Here is an 18,131-nt window from a genome sequence, read left to right on the forward strand (position 1 = left end):
AGCATATGTGGGAACTCCTTCAAGACTTTTGGAAAAGCATTCCAGGTGAAGCTGGTTGAGAGAATGACAAGAGTGTGCAAAGCTGTCATCAAGGCAAAGGGTGGTTACTTTGAAGAATATAAAATATATTTTGATTTGTTTAACACTTTTTTGGCTACCACATTATTCCATAGATGTTATTTCATAGTTTTGATGTCTTCACTGTTATAAAAATAAACCCTTGAATGAGTAGGTGTCCAAACTTTTGACTGCTAGTGTATGCATATTTTCAGTGTTGCTCTTGTCCAGCAGCTGGTGTTGTTGCCTTGTGCGGTGCTTTGCTAATAACCTCACGGTCACAACGTCTACTCTACTACTACTGTAGTACTGTATGAGTACTCTACTGTATGAGGAGCCCGATGCATGTTGCCATAGTTACCATTAAGTTTGCCAACTCGCCCCAAGCTCATTCTGGTGAGCATATGATAGCCCATCAACAATTTCACGTTTCAGTCTCTCATTTCATTCAGGCATTAAGAACTTCTACCAAAACAGTTCCAAAGCTCGTTTTACAGGTAAGGGCCAATTTTGGTAGCCTGGTTAAAGCAGACTGAATGCTGCACTCACAAAGATGAAACGTAGAGAAATCAGTTTGGGTGCCAGGTTACCGTTCTGGGAGACTCTAGAACAAACCGAGAGGGTTCGCAATCAACCTCCGTGTACCCCTGGTTACAGTGCGTCAGCGACAGGACTCACTTGGATAGTTCGGCCATCTCAGTCTCGTGGACCTGCTTCCTCTCATCCAGCTGCAGGGGGAAGAGGTGAGACATGATCTCCTGCAGCAGCACCGTGGGGTTGTACTTCCTGTTCTTAAAGTACTACACAGGAAAGACGAAGTGATTCCGCATTATTGGGAAGAAAAGTAACAAATAAGTGCATCCCAGTTAAAGCGATCTCCCTTGGGTTATAAACATGATAGCGACATTAAAACAGTACAAGCAGACCTTCCATTGCAATTGTTTCATTATGATGTTATATACAATGTGTTTCTGATTGAGTCCATGTACACAGACAAAGGCCCTAGTTACGTAGGCCCTGGTTATGTAGTAGTGTACACACAGTGCCTTGCAAAAGTATTCAGGCCGCTTGGATTTCTTTACATTTTATTGTGTTACAAAGTGGGATTCAAATGTATTTCATTGTAATTGTTTGTCAACAAACTGCACAAAATACTCTGTAATGTCAAAGTGGAAGAACAATTCAATTTTTCTAAAGATTAATAGAAATTAAATAACTAAAATATAGTTATTGCCTAAGTATTCAGCTCCCTAAGTCAATACATGCTAAAAACACCTTTGGCATTGATTACACAGGTGACTCTTCTTGGGTAAGTCTATAAGAGCTTTGCCCACCTGGATTGTGCAATATTTGACCATGATTCTTTAAAAGAAATCTTCAAGCTCTGTCAAGACGTTGAGGATCATGGCTACACAGCAATTCAAGTCTTGCCACAGATTTTGAAACAGATTTAAGTCAAAACTGTAACTTGGCCACTTAGGAACATTCACTGTCTTATTGGTAAGCAACTCCAGATTTGGCCTTGTGTTGTAGGTTATTGTCCTGCTGAAAGGTGAATTCCTCTGTCAGTCTCTGGTGTAAAGTAGACTGAAGCAGGTTTTCCTCTAGGATTTTGCCTGTGCTTAGCTCCATCCCGTTTCTTTTTATCCTGAAAAACTCCCAAGTATTTGCCAATGTCAAGCATACCCATATCATGATGCAGCCACCACCATGCTTGAAAATAAGGAGGCAGTTACTCAGTGATTTGTTGTGTTTTCCCATAAGGCTTTGCATTTAGGACAAAAAGTGTATTTTTTAGCAGTATTACTTTTGTACCTTACTGCATACAAGATTCATGTTTTGGAATATTTTATTCAGTATTTTTGTATTATTCTTTTCACTCTGTCATTTAGTTCTTTATTGTGGAGTCACTACAATGTTGTTGATCCATCCTTAGTTTTCTCCTATCATAGCCATTGGACTATAGCGGTTTTAAAATCACAATGGCCTCATGGTAACATCCCTGAGCAGTTTCCTTCCTGTGCTGCTGCTCAGTTCAGAAGGACAACAGTATCTTTGATGTGTCTGGGTGGTTTAATATACACTGCTCAAAAAAATAAAGGGAACACTTAAACAACACAATGTAACTCCAAGTCAATCACACTTCTGTGAAATCAAACTGTCCACTTAGGAAGCAACACTGATTGACAATACATTTCACATGCTGTTGTGCAAATGGAATAGACAACAGGTGGAAATTATAGGCAATTAGCAAGACACCCCCACTAAAGGAGTGGTTCTGCAGGTGGTGACCACAGACCACTTCTCAGTTCCTATGCTTCCTGGCTGATGTTTTGGTCACTTTTGAATGCTGGCGGTGCTTTCACTCTAGTGGTAGCATGAGACGGAGTCTACAACCCACACAAGTGGCTCAGGTAGTGCAGCTCATCCAGGATGGCACATCAATGCGAGCTGTGGCAAGAAGGTTTGCTGTCTGTCAGCGTAGTGTCCAGAGCATGGAGGCGCTACCAGGATCTGTGTTAGGGACCTTACAGAAGTAATTTAGGCTTGCCTAAACAAAGGGTCTGAATACTTATGCAATGACTATTTTAGTTTAGGTTTTATTTATCTTATACTAAAAAAACATCTTCCTCATTTACATTAGATAGTATTTTGTGTTAATTGTTGACAATAAATGTGAATACTGAATATTTTTGCAAAGCAATGTAGTTACGTAGGCCATAGTTATGTAGGCCATAGTTACGTAGGCCATAGTTACGTAGGCCATAGTTACCTCCTCTAGTGGTTGTTTGCAGAGGGGACAGCGGAGGTTGTGGTCTAGGCTTCTCTCGAGACAGGTCCTACAGAAGGTGTGTCCACAGGGCGTGGTCACTGGCTCATAGAACAACCTGTAGAGGTACAGCACTAAGATCAGAGTACAGCACAAGTTTATCAACAATTACACAGTACCACAAGACTCCACAGGATGTACCACTTATGGAAACTACTAACCTGATACAGAGGGGACATTCAAAGTCAGACACAGTGAGGACACTCAGAGATTCTCTTCTGTCCAGACTGCAGCCTCCTGAGGGAGACAACATAGACCCAATATCAACCATCTACATGTCTCTTCTCTCTTCCTCTGTGTGTGTGTGCGTGTGTGTGTTCTATGTACCCCTGCTGTGCCTCTCCTCCCTCCTCCTCATCATCATCTCCTCATCATTCTCGGCTGTAGGGAGGAAGGACACGGCCTGACAGAGACTGAGACAGCACTCAGTACTGGTCCCATGTTTCACCTTTGGCCCTGTCTCCAAGTCTGCTCTCCTGTCCCCGTCTGCACCCTCCACCTGAGGGTATCGGAAGCTTTTGTTGAGGCAGTGTGTGTGGCTGTGTGTGTGGCTGTGTGTGGGTTCCTCAGGGAAGAGGATTGTGATGGGGGGGCAGTGGCCTCTGAGGTACTCTGAGACCACCTGGAGGATCTGGGGCACCTCCTCTGGCACTGACATGCCCTCCGTCTCCAGGATCTGACCAGGAAAAACACACACACACAGATCAATCTATCCATCCATCCATGAACATTTAAAAACATTTTACTGCTACTTCATCATACACGTTCCATCATCATAAACTTATCCCACAACAAAATTCATCCTACAACATCAGACGTGGCTTTAATCAATCAATCCATCAACCATTCATTTAGAAACCCACAACTTGCTGAATATTTTAAATAACTAGGCGGAATATGTAAATGACTAGGCTGCACATGCAAATGACTAAGCTGCACATGCAAATGACTAGGCTCAACATGCAAATGACTAGGCTCAACATGCAAATGACTAGGCTGAACATGCAAATGACTAGGCTGAACATGCAAATGACTAGGCTGAACATGCAAATGACTAGGCTGCCTTCTGTGACATTGCATTTCTAAATCTTATCCAACCTCAGATAACCTGACACAGTTAGCCTATAACTGACCCTCTAACTGACCCTATAACCGGCCCTCTAACAGTAACCTAACTGTAAACGGCCATTTAGCAGTTATGTAGAAGTGTTTAGATTGCCTAATATTATCCTTTTCTAGCATAGATGACCCCTCGCCTTAGTTGACCTGACACACATAAGTGTTAGTAGATATTCTGACAGTGTTCCATAACATATCATAGCATTTACAATGCTAGCATATCCTTGAATAACCCCACCCAGTCAGTCATCCTTGTTCTTGGTATACTGTACATCAGGGGTGGATGTTATATGGCCCCCAAGCCAGATTCATCCCACGAGTCCATTCAATCCGGCCCGGGGGAGGTTTGAGGATTTTTTAAACTCCAGGACACTCTTGAACGTCTAAAACTAGGTAGAAAGCATGTAGAAACACTAATGGATCTATACATTTTCAAATAACCTTTTCTGGCCTGCAAATTGCTTTTGACAAGCAAATCTGAATTTCGAAATCCCGATGTGGCCCTCGGGCTGAAATCATTGCCCACCCCTGCTGTATACAAAATCAGCAAAAAAAGAAACGTCCCTTTTTCAGGACCCTGTCTTTCAAAGATACTTTGTAAAAATCCAAATAACTTCACAAATCTTCATTGTAAAGGGTTTAAACAGTGTTTCCCATGCTTGTTCAATGAACCTGTGGAACGGTCGTCAAGAGACTAACAGCTTACAGACGGTAGGCAATTAAGGTCACAGTTATGAAAACTTAGAACACTAAAGAGGCCTTTCTACTGACTCTGAAAAACACCAAAAGAAAGATGCCCAGGGTCCCTGCTCATCTGCGTGAACGGGCCTTAGGCATGCTGCAAGGAGGCATGAGGACTGCAGCTGTGGCCAGGGTAATAAATTACAATGTCCGTACTGTGAGACGGCTAAGACAGCGCTACAGGGAGACAGGACAGACAGCTGATTGTCCTCGCAGTGGCAGACCATGTGTAACAACACCTGCACAGGATCGGTACATCCGAACATCACACCTGCAGGACAGGTACAGGACGGCAACAACAACTGCCCGAGTTACACCAGGAATGCACAATCCCTCCATCAGTGATCAGACTGCCTGCAATAGGCTGAGAGAGGCTGGACTGAGGGCTTGTAGGCCTGTTGTAAGGCTGGTCCTCACCAGACATCACCGGCAACAATGTTGCCTATGGGCACAAACCCACCGTCGCTGGACCAGACAGAACTGGCAAAAAGTGCTCTTCACTGACGAGTCACAGTTCTGTCTCACCAGGGGTGATGGTCGGATTCGCGTTTATCGTTGAAGGAATGAGCGTTACACCGAGGCCTGTACTCTGGAGCGGGATCGATTAGGAGGTGGAGGGTCCGTCATGGTCTGGGGTGGTATGTCACAACATCATCGGACTGAGCTTGTTGTCATTGCAGGCAATCTCAATGCTGTGTGTTACAGGGAAGACATCCTCCTCCCTCATGTGGTACCCTTCCTGCAGGCTCATCCTGACATGACCCTCCAGCATGACAATGCCACCAGCCATACTGCTCGTTCTGTGTGTGATTTCCTGTAAGACAGGAATGTCAGTGTTCTGCCATGACCAGCGAAGAGCCCGGATCTCAATCCCATTGAGCACGTCTGGGACCTGTTGGATCGGAGAGTGAGGGCTAGGGCCATTCCCCCTAGAAATGTCCAGGAACTTGCAGGTGCCTTGGTGGAAGAGTGGGGTAACATCTCACAGCAAGAACTGGCTAATCTGGTGCAGTCCATGAGGAGGAGATGCACTGCAGTACTTAATGCAGCTGGTGGCCACACCAGATACTGACCGTTACTTTTGATTTTGACCCCCCTTTGTTCATGGACACATTATTCCATTTCTGTTAGTCACATGTCTGTGGAACTTGTTCAGTTTGTCTCAGTTGTTGAATCTTGTTAGTTTCATTCAAATATTTACACATGTTAAGTTTGCTGAAAATAAACGCAGTTGACAGCGAGGACGTTTCTTTTTTTGCTGAGTTTAGTATACAGTACGTGTTGAGATTGTCTAACACTGTTCCAAGGCATTCCATTCTTTAAAGCATTCCTAGAAGCAGCAACTGCCACCGTTCCTAGAACCTTAACTGACCCCATACAGTCATTTAGCCAGGCAGTCACTGACACACTAAGCTAGTGAGACTGAATGAGCCAGTGAAGTTAAGTCAGGCAGACAGTCAATGAGTGGAAAACAGTCAGTCAGTGAGACTAACTGGAACAGTGAAACGGGGTAAGGGAAAAATAGTCAGTAAGTAACTGGACCAGTGATTGGTAAACAGTCAGTAAATGAGCCAGTCAGTAAATAAGCCAGTCTGTTGTAAACAGTTAGTAAATGAGCCAGTCAGTGTTGGCTATAGCTACTGACCTTTTTAATCTGGCTCATGGCAGGAGTGAAGTCGGCCTGTAGCTTGAGACAGTGGTGAAACTGGATCAGGGCTTCAGACTGACGACCCATCTCCAGTAACACATTACCTTTACGAAAGAAACCCTGGAGAGTACAGACAAGAGGGAGAATAATGGATGAGAGAGAGACTTAGTTATATAGAGAGACAGAGAGACCCAAAGAAATCAGAAATATAGACATCATCATCCTACAAGAAACATGGTAGAGGAGATGGACCCACTGGTTGCCCTCTAGGTTACAGAGAGCTGGTAGACCCATACACAAAACAACCAGGTGTGAAACAAGCAGGGGATATGCTAATTTGGTATAGAGTAGACCTAACTCACTCAATTAATTTAATCAAAACAGGAACATTTATATTTGGCTAGAAATTCAAAAGGAAATGATCTGAACAGAGAAAAATGGCACCCTGTGTGCTACTTATATCCCCCCACTAGAATCCCCATACTTTAATGAAGACAGCTTCTCCATCCTGGAGGAGTAAATCAGTGATTTCCAGGCCCAGGTATATGTACTAGTTTGTGGTGACCTAAATACCAGAACTGGACAAGAACCTGACATCCTCAGCACACAGTGGAACAAACACCTACCTGGAGGTGACAGCATTCCCTCCTGCATATGCCCCCCTAGGCAAAACTACGACAACACAACCAACAAAAACGGGTCACAACTCCTACATCTCTGTCGCACGCTGGGTATGTACATAATCAATGGTAAGCTTCAAGGGTACTCCTACGGTAGGTACACCTATATAGCTCATCTCTTGGCAGTAGTACTGTAGAATACTTTATCACCGATCTCAACCCAGAGTCTCTCAGAGCGTTCAGTCAGCCCACTGACACAACTATCAGATCACAGCAAAATCAGTCGACTCTACTTGAACAGAGCAATACTCAAATCATGAGGCATCCAAGACAAAGGAACTGAATAATATTAGGAAATGCTATAGATGGAAGGAAAGTAGTGTGGAAACCTACCAAAAAACAATTAAGCAACAACAAATTCAATCCCTTTTAGACAACTTCCTGGACAAAACGTTCCACTGTAATAGTGAAGGTGTAAACTTGGCAGTAGAAAATCTTAACAGTATATTTGACCTCTCAGCTTCCCTATCAAATCTAAACATTTCAAACAGAAAACTAAAAACAATAACACACTTGATGAAGAATGCAAAAACCTAAGAAAGAAATGGACAAACCTATCCAACCAAAAACATAGAGACCCAGAAAACCTGAGCCTACGCCTTCACTATAAATCACTAAAACAATACAGAAATACACTACGGAAAAAGAAGGAACAGCACGTCAGAAATCAGCAATGTAATTGAAGAATCCAAAGACTAACCATTTTTGTGAAAATTGGAAAACACTATACAAACTACAAAACAAAGAGTTATCTATCCAAAACGGAGAAATATGGGTAAACCACTTCTCCAATCGTTTTGGCCTTATAACAAAAACATATACATGATCAAATACGAATCTTAGAATCAACTATTAAAGACTACCAAAACACACTGGATTCTCCAATTACATTGAATGAACTACAGAGAAAAATACAAACCCTCCAACTCAAAAATGCCTGTGGTGTTGATGGTATCAAAAATGAAATGATAAAATATACAAACCACAAATTTCAATTAGCTATACTTAAACTCTTTAACATCATCCTTAGCTCTGGCATCTTACCCAATATTTGGAAACATGGACTGATCACCCCAATCAACAAAAGTGGAGACAGATTTGATCCCAATAACTACCGTGGGATATGCATCAACAGAAACCTTGGAAAAATCCTCTGCATTATCATTAACAGCAGACTTGTACATTTCCTCAGCAAAAACATTGTACTGAGCAAATTTCAAATTGGCTTTTTACTAAATTACCATACGAAAAACCACATATTCACCTTGCACACTCTAATTGACAAACAAACAAAACAAAGGCAAAGTCTTCTCATGCTTTGTTGATTTCAAAAAAGCTTTGGACTCGATTTGACATGAGGGTCTGCTATACAAATTGATGGAAAATGGTGTTGGGGAAAAACATACAACATTATAAAATCAACGTACACAAACAACAAGTTTGCTGTTAAAATTGGCAAAAAAAACATTCCTTTCCACAGGGCCGTGGGGTGAGACAGGGATGCAGCTTAAGCCCCACCCATATATATATGAATTGGCGAGGGCACTAGAACAGTCTGCAGCACCCGGCCTCAACCTACTAGAATCTGAAATCAAATGTCTACTGTTTGCTGATGATCTGGTGCTTCTGTCCCCAACCAAGGAGGGCCTACAGCAGAACCTAGATCTTCTGCACAGATTCTGTCATACCGGGCCCTGACACTAACTCTCAGTAAGACAAAAATAATTGTGTTCCAAAAAAGGTCCAGTTGCCAGGACCACGAATACAAATTCCATCTAGACAGTTGCCCTAGAGCACTGTGATAGAAAAACTATGATATCAATAGTTAACGATTATATACTTAACAAATAGTAAGACATTTCTGTTCTGTTAAATGCTGTGTTTCTGTAAAGGGATGGTTTCAACTCTAACTTCCTGCAGTTAGACTGGGCATATGGTCAAATAAATGGGTTATGCTAGAGATAGCTTGAACTGACAATGACTTGAAAAAACATAAAGCCGGCATTCTATAGACAAGATAGCCTGCAAGAGTTTAGAACAATCCCTTACAATCCCTTATTGTCTCATCTTCATCCTGGCATCTGGGAAAACTAAGCCGGGTTGAGGGTAAAACAACATCCCGTGCAGATAACCAGGAGATGGACCAAGGTGGCTTATGGGAGGGATAGAACCAGCCCAGACTAAGCATGTAACGATCGACGTAATCCTCCTCCTCGGACGAGGGGGAGAGGCGAGAAGGATCAGACCAATATGCAGAGTGGTTAGTGATCATATTTAATGAAAATAGACTGAACACTTCAACATACAAAACAACAAACGTGACAAACCGCAAACAGTCCCGTGTGGTACTAACACAGACAGGCGATACAACCACCCACAAAAACCACGTGAATCACCGGCTGCCTAAGTATGATTCTCAATCAGGGACAACGATTGACAGCTGTCTCTGATTGAGAATCATACCCGGCCGAACACAAACATACCAACATAGAACAAACACATCGACAACCCACCCCAACTCACGCCCTGACCAACTAAAATAATACAAGAGAAAGGAAAAACAGGTCAGGAACGTGACAAAGCATTTTTAGGTCCTATACAAGATCTGTTTTTTTCATTATCAGTTAAGCTCTCGGCAACACACACTTTAGAGTGTGGGGTCGACGGTTTCATTACTGCAATCATTAATCAATATTGAATAAAGATGATTGTTTGAAGAAATTACAAAGTCTCTCACTTGATTCGAATATTCCATGACAACAACAACAAAAAACTGCACATACCTTGGCCTAAACATCAGCGCCACAGCTTTGTTATGGAAGGTTATCACCTACAGAGAGATGAACCTGGAGAAGAGCCCCTTAAGTTAGCTGGTCCTGGGGCTCTGCTCACAAACACAAACAGACCCTTACAGGGCCCCAGGACAGCAACACAATTAGACCCAAGCAAATCATGAGAAAACAAAAAGATAATTACTTGACACATTGGAAAGAATTTACAAAACAGAGCAAAATAGAATGCCATTTTGCCCATAACAGAGAGTATACAGTGGCAGAATACCTGACCACTGTGACTGACCCCAATTTAAGGTTAAGGAAATATTTGACTATGTACAGACCCAGTGAGAATAGCCTTGCTATTGAGAAACTAACCACTAGGCTACCTGGGGCGAGCGTTGGGCCAGTAACCGAAAGGTTGCTAGATCGAATCCCCGAGCTGACAAAGTAAAAATCTGTTGTTCTGCACCTGAACAAGACACCTAACCCACTAAGCCATCATTGTAAATAAGGATTTGCTCTTAACTGACTTGCCTAGTTAAATATAAATAAAATAAAAAGAGCCTGTCAAAGGCAGTCCTGGCTCTAATGAGAATACAGGCTATGTGCACACTGCCCATAAAATTAGGTGGAACCTGTGCTGCACTTCCTAACCTAGTATGACCATAATAGAGACATATATTTCCCCTCATTACACAGACTTACAAAGAATTAAAAAAATAATCAAATTTTGATAAACTCCCTTATCTATTGGGTGAAAAACCACAGTGTGCCATCACAGCACCTGTTGCCACAAGAAAAGTGAAGAACAAACACCATTGTTAATACAACCTATATTTAAAGTTAATTTATTTTCCCTTTTGTACTCGAACGTTTTGCACATCATTACAACATTTTATGAAATAAACAAACATATGACATTTGAAATGTCTTTATTCTTTTGGAACTTGTGTGTGTAATGTTTACTGTTCATTTCACTTTTGTTCATTATCTATTTCACTTGCTTTGGAAATGTAAACATATGTTTCCCATGCCAATAAAGTCCCTTAAATGAAATGGTAGAGAGAGAGAGAGAGAGAGAGAGAGAGAGGGGTAGAGAGATAGGAGTGGAAGAAAGACTGGAATGGAAGAGAGAGAGAGAGAGAGGTAGAGAGAGAGGAATGGAAGAGAGAGAGAGAGGTAGAGCGAGAGGAGTGGAAGAAAGAGAGGAATGGAAGAGAGAGAGAGAGAGAGAGAGAGAGAGAGAGAGAGAGGTAGAGAGAGAGGAATGGAAGAGAGAAAGAGAGAGAGAGGTAGAGAGAGAGGAATGGAAGAGAGAGAGAGGTAGAGAGAGAGGAATGGAAGAGAGAGAGAGAGGGAGGTAGAGAGAGAGGAATGGAAGAGAGAGAGAGAGGGAGGTAGAGAGGAATGGAAGAGAGAGAGAGAGGGAGGTAGAGAGGAATGGAAGAGAGAGAGAGAGAGAGAGAGAGAGAGAGAGAGAGAGAGAGAGAGAGAGAGAGAGAGAGAGAGAGAGAGAGAGAGAGAGGAATGAAAGAGAGAGAGAGAGAGAGAGAGAGAGGAATGGAAGAGAGAGAGGTATGGAAGAGAGAAAGAGAGAGGTAGAGAGAGAGGAATGGAAGAGAGAAAGAGAGAGAGTGAGAGGTAGAGAGAGAGGAATGGAAGAGAGAAAGAGAGAGATAGAGAGGTAGAGAGAGAGGAATGGAAGAGAGAAAGAGAGAGATAGAGAGGTAGAGAGAGAGGAATGGAAGAGAGAAAGAGAGAGATAGAGAGGTAGAGAGAGAGGAATGGAAGAGAGAAAGAGAGAGAGCGGTAGAGAAAGAGAGAGAGGTAGAGAGAAAGGAATGGAAGAGAGTGAGCGAGAGAAGTAGAGAGAGAGGAATGGAAGAGAGAGAGAGAGGTAGAGAGAGAGGAATCGAAGAGAGAGAGAGTGAGTTAGAGAGAGAGGAATGGAAGACAGAGAGAGAGAAATGGAAGAGAGAGAAAGAGAGGTAGAGAGAGAGGAGTGGAAGAGAGAGAGAAACAGACTAGAGAAAGAAAGAAGAGTGCAACAGCCAAGTCGACATTCACCTAAATCAGGGAATGAGGACCTGAATAACTGAACATGGGTCAGTGCACTTTCCTCCTGGTGGTTCAGTGCCACAGTCTGCTTTTGTCCCCCCCCCAACACTAACACACCAGCTACACTTAATCAAATGTCTTGATGTTTAGTTGATTAGCTCAGGGTTTCCCAAACTCGGTCCTGGGGCCCCCCTTGGGTGCACATTTCATTTTTTACCCTAGCACTGCACAGCTGATTCAAAAAACCAACTCATCATCAAGTTTTGATTCAATTAATCAGCTGTGTGGTGCTAGGGTAAAAAATAAGCAGGACCGAGTTTGGGAAACCCTGGATTAGCCGATTTAGGTGAGAATAGAAAGTAGACCAACATCAGAAGTAAATAACACTGAGCTATATTTTGGCTTGTTTCTGCACATAGACGTTATGTCCTATACAATAGCCTTACGTGACAACAATGCGTAGCTGTCATAGCACTCACCCACGCAGTAGTGTCCAATGATTCAGTTACATGATGACATAAGTAACCGTTTGCATAATGTGCCCCAAATGACATAACATACTGTACACTTCTACAGACACACCCATCAGCAGCAGCCACAGAGAAAACAACCAGGACACACAAAACTAGAATGGTGTCCAAAATGGCACCCTAATTAGTGCAGTACTTTAGACCAGGGCCCATAGGGGTCTGCTTAAACGTAGCGCACTATAAAGAGGATATTAGGGTGCCATTTCAGAAGCACACTAGGAAGTACACTAGGAAACAGAAAATATGCCATCAAATCTAAATCAGTCTGATTTGGCACAACTCCTTATAAGGTTACGTGGTGGTGAGGGTAGGTAACAACATCTCCACCCCGCTGATCGTCAACACTGGGGCCCCGCAAGGGTGCGTTCTGAGCCCTCTCCTGTACTCCCTGTTCACCCACGACTGCGTGGCCATGCACGCCTCCAACTCAATCATCAAGTTTGCAGACGACACTACAGTGGTAGGCTTGATTACCAACAACGACGAGACGGCCTACAGGGAGGAGGTGAGGGCCCTCGGTGTGTGGTGTCAGGAAAACAACCTCTCACTCAACGTCAACAAAACTAAGGAGATGATCGTGGACTTCAGGAAACAGCAGAGGGAGCACTCCCCTATCCACAGACGGGACAGTAGTGGAGAGGGTAGAAAGTTAAGTTCCTCAGCGTACACATCACGGACAAACTGAATTGGTCCACCCACACAGACAGCGTGGTGAAGAAGGCGCAGCAGCGCCTCTTCAACCTGAGGAGGCTGAAGAAATTCGGCTTGTCACCAAAGGCACTCACAAACTTTTACAGATGCACAATCGAGAGCATCATGTTGGGCTGTATCACCGCCTGGTACGGCAACTGCTCCGCCCACAACCGTAAGGCTCTCCAGAGGGTAGTGAGGTCTGCACAATGCATCACCGGGGGCAAACTACCTGCCCTCCAGGACACCTACAGCACCCGATGTCACAGGAAGGCCATAAAGATCATCAAGGACAACAACCATCCGAGCCACTGCCTGTTCACCCCGCTATCATCCAGAAGGCGAGGTCAGTACAGGTGCATCAAAGCAGGGACCGAGACTGAAAAACAGCTTCTATCTCAAAGCCATCAGACTGTTAAACAACCACCACTAACATTGAGTGGCTGCTGCCATACATGTAAAAAATGTATCACTAGCCACTTTAAACAATGCCACTTAATATAATGTTTACATACCCTACATTACTCATATGTATATACTGTACTCGATACCATCTACTGCATCTTGCCTATGCCGTTCTGTACCATTACTCATTCATATATCTTTATGTACATATTCTTCATCCCTTTACACTTGTGTGTATTTTTTTTATTTTACCTTTATTTAACCAGGTAGGCTAGTTGAGAACAAGTTCTCATTTGCAACTGCGACCTGGCCAAGATAAAGCATAGCAGTGTGAACAGACAACAACACAGAGTTACACATGGAGTAAACAATAAACAAGTCAATAACATGGTAGAAAAAAGAGAATCTATATACAATGTGTGCAAAAGGCATGAGGTAGGCAATAAATCGAGTAATTACAATTTAGCTGTTGTGAAATTGTTAGGTTAGATTACTCATTGGTTATTACTGCTTTGTCAGAACTAGAAGCACAAGCATTTCGCTACACTCGCATTAACATCTGCTAACCATGTGTATGTGACAAATAACATTTGATTTGGTGACCTATTATGACAACAACTGATCTGAAAACACGGTAGACTACTGAGATGCACCCATAGATGACAGATCATTAAAGGGGAATAAACAGTGATATTAAATGAAAACATAGAAGCTGCAGCAGGCGTATAGACACCTTGGCAGGCCCGATTCAGTTCCACCAGAAGATACTGCAACCTCGGTCCAAACCCCTCCTCTCGCCTGGTACGGTCTGACATAGCACTCTAATAACATGGTGTTTCTTACCTCTGTCCAGTTGGGGTGGACGCAGCAGAGGTCTTCCAGGTCCCTCAGGGCATCAGAGAAAAGTCTCAGTCCCATATTGGCTTCCGCTCTCCACACCTTCAGACTCACATCATCAGGAGCTGGGCGAGGGAGGGAGTGTGAGGGAAGAGAGAGTTCGATATAATTAACAGTGATCACTATCAGTGATTGTAGTATGACAGCTTCCCAGTCAGAATTGGTTTCGTTCGATTTGCCCTTGCACCTGCAATGCATAGGGAATATTAGATAACACTGGACATATGCCAAAAACCTGAAGTGACATGAGCTCAACCTATCTCCATTCTTGCTACAAATTGCACATCTGATCTCATACCCTCACCTTCCCTCCTCCCCCAAGACCAGGTGTGCTACCTAGTAGCCTGCAGAGTATTAATAGAATGTGAATCAAAACAATGGCACAGCAGGGTTGCATTAACACCAGAACTGCCATGCATAGTCCTGTGTGGTGCGTAGAAACGGTTATTTATGCAGTGTTTGGTGCACTGACACCCCCAGTATGACAAACCAGACAGAAAGCAGTTAAACTACTAGTGGGTGGAGGAGAAAGACTCAGAATCGTCACAGACGTATTACTCTTATAGGAAGTTGTTTCATTCTTTGTTGATCCACATTGAATGTAACGACAGACCATTAGTATGAGCCTAAACTATGAAACGTAACTCACTCACACCTCTGCATGTCTGTTGTCTGTTACACATTACTACCAATCTAATCTCAGCACCCAGAAACAAATCAGCTGCTGGATAAGGCTGTCACGAGAGTCACGACTCAAAACAGGGGAAAACCAGCAATGACAAAAATACACCACAAGAAAGACAAGGAAATGGTGCCCATTACCTCAGAAGTAACCCTGGTCACCTTCCTAAACACTGCTGTGCTTCTCTGGGGGAGTGTCACGTGTGAGGACTACTGGCATTACTGACCAGCCATAGCAAAGAGGAACATTAATGAAGACTCACCAACCAATGCTTATAACACAGCCACTTGAGTGTGGTGCGTGCATGCACGTGCGTCACCCACTCACAACAGATTACATTTAGTTTAGTTTATTAATTCGACCATTTCAAAAAACAAGCACACATAAAACTTAAAAGCCATACATGCACATGAATAAAATCATTGAGGATAACACACAATAACGTCTGGGACTTATTTCCATTGTGGTCCTCACAATGTCACTGGACATTGTGTACATTGATTTTATAATGTTGTATGTTTTTCCCCCAAAACAGCTTTCCATCAATTTGTATAGCAGACCTTCATGCCAAGTTGAGTCAATTTGAGTCTCCCCCCCCCCCCCCCCCACACACATATTTTTGGGAGGGAGACAGGGATGCAGCCTTGAGCCCCACCCTCTTCAACATATACACTGAGTGTACACAACATTAGGAACACCTTCACCCTCATAACAGCCTCAATTCGCCAGGGGGATTGATTTACAAGGTGTCAAAAGCGTTCCACAGGGATGCTGGTCCATTTTGACTCCAATGCTTCCCACAGTTGTGTGAATATGTCTGGATGTACTCTGGATGGTGGACCATTCTTGACCTGTCTTCTCCCCTTCATCTACACCGATTAAAGTGGAATTAAGGTGGCATCCATAAGGGATCATAGCTTTTACCTGGATTCACCTGGTCATTCATTCATTCATACATAAATGATGTAGCACAGCTGCCCCTGTGCACAAAGCGAGGTCCATACAGAAATGGTTTGTTGAGATCAATGTGGAAGAACTTGACTGGCTTGCACAGAGCCCTGACCTCAACCCCATCAAACACCTTTGGGATGAATTGGAACGCCGACTGCGAGCCAGACCTAATCGCCCAACATCAGTGCCCGACCTCACTAATGCTCTTGTGGCTGAATGGAAATAAGTCCCAGCAGCAATGTTCCAATATCTAGTGGAAAGCCTTCCCAGAAGAGCGGAGACTTTTATAGCAGCAAAAGGGGGACCAACTCCATATTAATGCCCATGATTTTGGAATGAGATGTTTTACGAGCAGGGGTCCACATACACTGCATGACCAAAAGTATGTAAGCTCAGGGTGACAACCTCAGTTTCTTTAGGTAATGTTGGACCACTGAGACTGCAGTACTGCCTCCCACCATGTGGCTCTTATGTGACCAGGCTATGGGCTACAAGAGGGAGTGCATGCCAGGCAGTGGCAATCTTGGTGGGACAAACTCAACAAAAATAAATGTTAATACATGCCAGCAAAGCCACTACATAACACAACACTAAACAAAAGTACTGAGCTTTTAGCTTGCAAACTGATACTTGACACGTAAATGTTAAAGCAGCATGCAAAACAAGCACACAAAAAATATATTATAAAAAATAAATAAAAATAAACAGGTGGGGCTCAATGCCCTGAATGACGGCTCGCCACTGATGCCAGGTCACTACACCACTAGTATATTATAGGAGTTCCAACAGTATTTTATTTAACCAGGAAAAGACCGTTGAGGTTAGAAGCCTCTTTTGCAAGGGGGGGCTGATTGTGTAATCTATATTGCACTGAAGACAAAATCATTTCATTTAAACACATTAACATATAGGAATGAACGTCAAGTGCGTTTTTATGTGTCAGCATGATCATTTTATTTCATACTTCTTGGCTGGAGTTTTTTCGGGCAAATAGCTGTTAATGGTACATTTACGTAATTAGGGTCGTGTGGGGCTTTTATAAGTGGGTGGATTCCATTTTACACAGCGAACATACACATTTGATCATAGGCCTGTCCTGCAGTTTACTCGAGGGTTGCATAAGGAGATGTCTTCCCCAAACGTACTCAAGTTCACATATTATTTTTAGGAACCTACCTAGTCGTATCCCTTCATCCGCGATGCGTAAAGCTTCTGTGAACTCGCTGGTTTTGAGTTTCTCCAGAATATGACACTTTATCCTCGTCTCTTCTGGGCAGCACTTCTCAATGACACTGAAGAGTAGGATGTTGTTCTTGATGTTTTTGGCTTCTCTCTGTTTAAATATTTCCTTGCAGGCTGGACACCTGGATGACAAGTAGTTCCCCAGGCAGCTCCGGCAGAACGTGTGACCACAGGACATGGTGGCCGGTTCACACATGAGGAACAGGCAGATTGGGCACTCAAGTAGATCCATGATGGCACAGTTGCGGGGTTATGTCACCACCGCCGGTCCGTGAGCAGTTTATGAGTCCCTATCTAATCACCATCTAAGCAACGACAGACACTCTTCTCCAATTAGCATGACCTGACTGCTGGACTCTTTCTGATTTAGTAAACAAAGGCTCGCGGAACCCAAGATCCAACCATAAAGACCTTATAGTGTAATTCCAACTGACAAAACCCTTCCGATTCATTCACATGCGTTTTCCATTGTTAAGCATAAAGTATTTGGTTTGGAACAACACCACGTAACGTCTTCTCTTTCCTGGCATCATGATGAACAGAAGGTCCGATCGTCTCTGTAATTCGCGTCTGGTTGTCTTCAACTCCGAGATCCATCAACACTAGACCAATATTGGGTCAGAATTTGAACAAAGATTCCTTGAATGTTTCGGCCCCAGTCTTACTGTAAAAGCACAGCCCGGAGAAGTAGGCTTGCTGCTCTGATGCGCATTGTATGGATAGAGCTCGAAAAAGCCCAAGCCACTCAGTGTAAGGTTATTACCTTACATAAATAAAGATCATGTGACGGGAACGCTGGGTATGCTATTGGTGGAAATACCGGA

The 18,131-nt window shown here is 43.3% G+C and overlaps 1 protein-coding gene across 2 annotated transcripts in view; it reads right to left on the reverse strand.

The window, feature by feature from the left end:
• Positions 1–18,129, reverse strand: part of LOC129858395 (LON peptidase N-terminal domain and RING finger protein 1-like) — a 28,150-nt gene extending 10,021 nt beyond the window's left edge. The window contains exons 1-7 of one of the 2 annotated variants that reach the window (XM_055927584.1): positions 17,242–18,129; positions 14,379–14,497; positions 6,393–6,515; positions 3,215–3,563; positions 3,049–3,124; positions 2,831–2,945; positions 736–785 (exon numbers count right to left, since the gene is read on the reverse strand). In XM_055927584.1, coding sequence (XP_055783559.1) covers positions 736–785; positions 2,831–2,945; positions 3,049–3,124; positions 3,215–3,563; positions 6,393–6,515; positions 14,379–14,497; positions 17,242–17,539 — 1,130 coding nt within the window. In that variant the 5' untranslated portion in view covers positions 17,540–18,129. Of the gene's footprint in view, positions 1–735; positions 858–2,830; positions 2,946–3,048; positions 3,125–3,214; positions 3,564–6,392; positions 6,516–14,378; positions 14,498–17,241 lie in introns of both variants that reach the window. The other variant, XM_055927583.1, reaches the window with a different exon arrangement.
• Positions 18,130–18,131: the final 2 nt, after the last annotated feature.

This window comes from Salvelinus fontinalis, chromosome 6, assembly GCF_029448725.1.
Source record: "Salvelinus fontinalis isolate EN_2023a chromosome 6, ASM2944872v1, whole genome shotgun sequence".
Taxonomy (NCBI): domain Eukaryota; kingdom Metazoa; phylum Chordata; class Actinopteri; order Salmoniformes; family Salmonidae; genus Salvelinus; species Salvelinus fontinalis.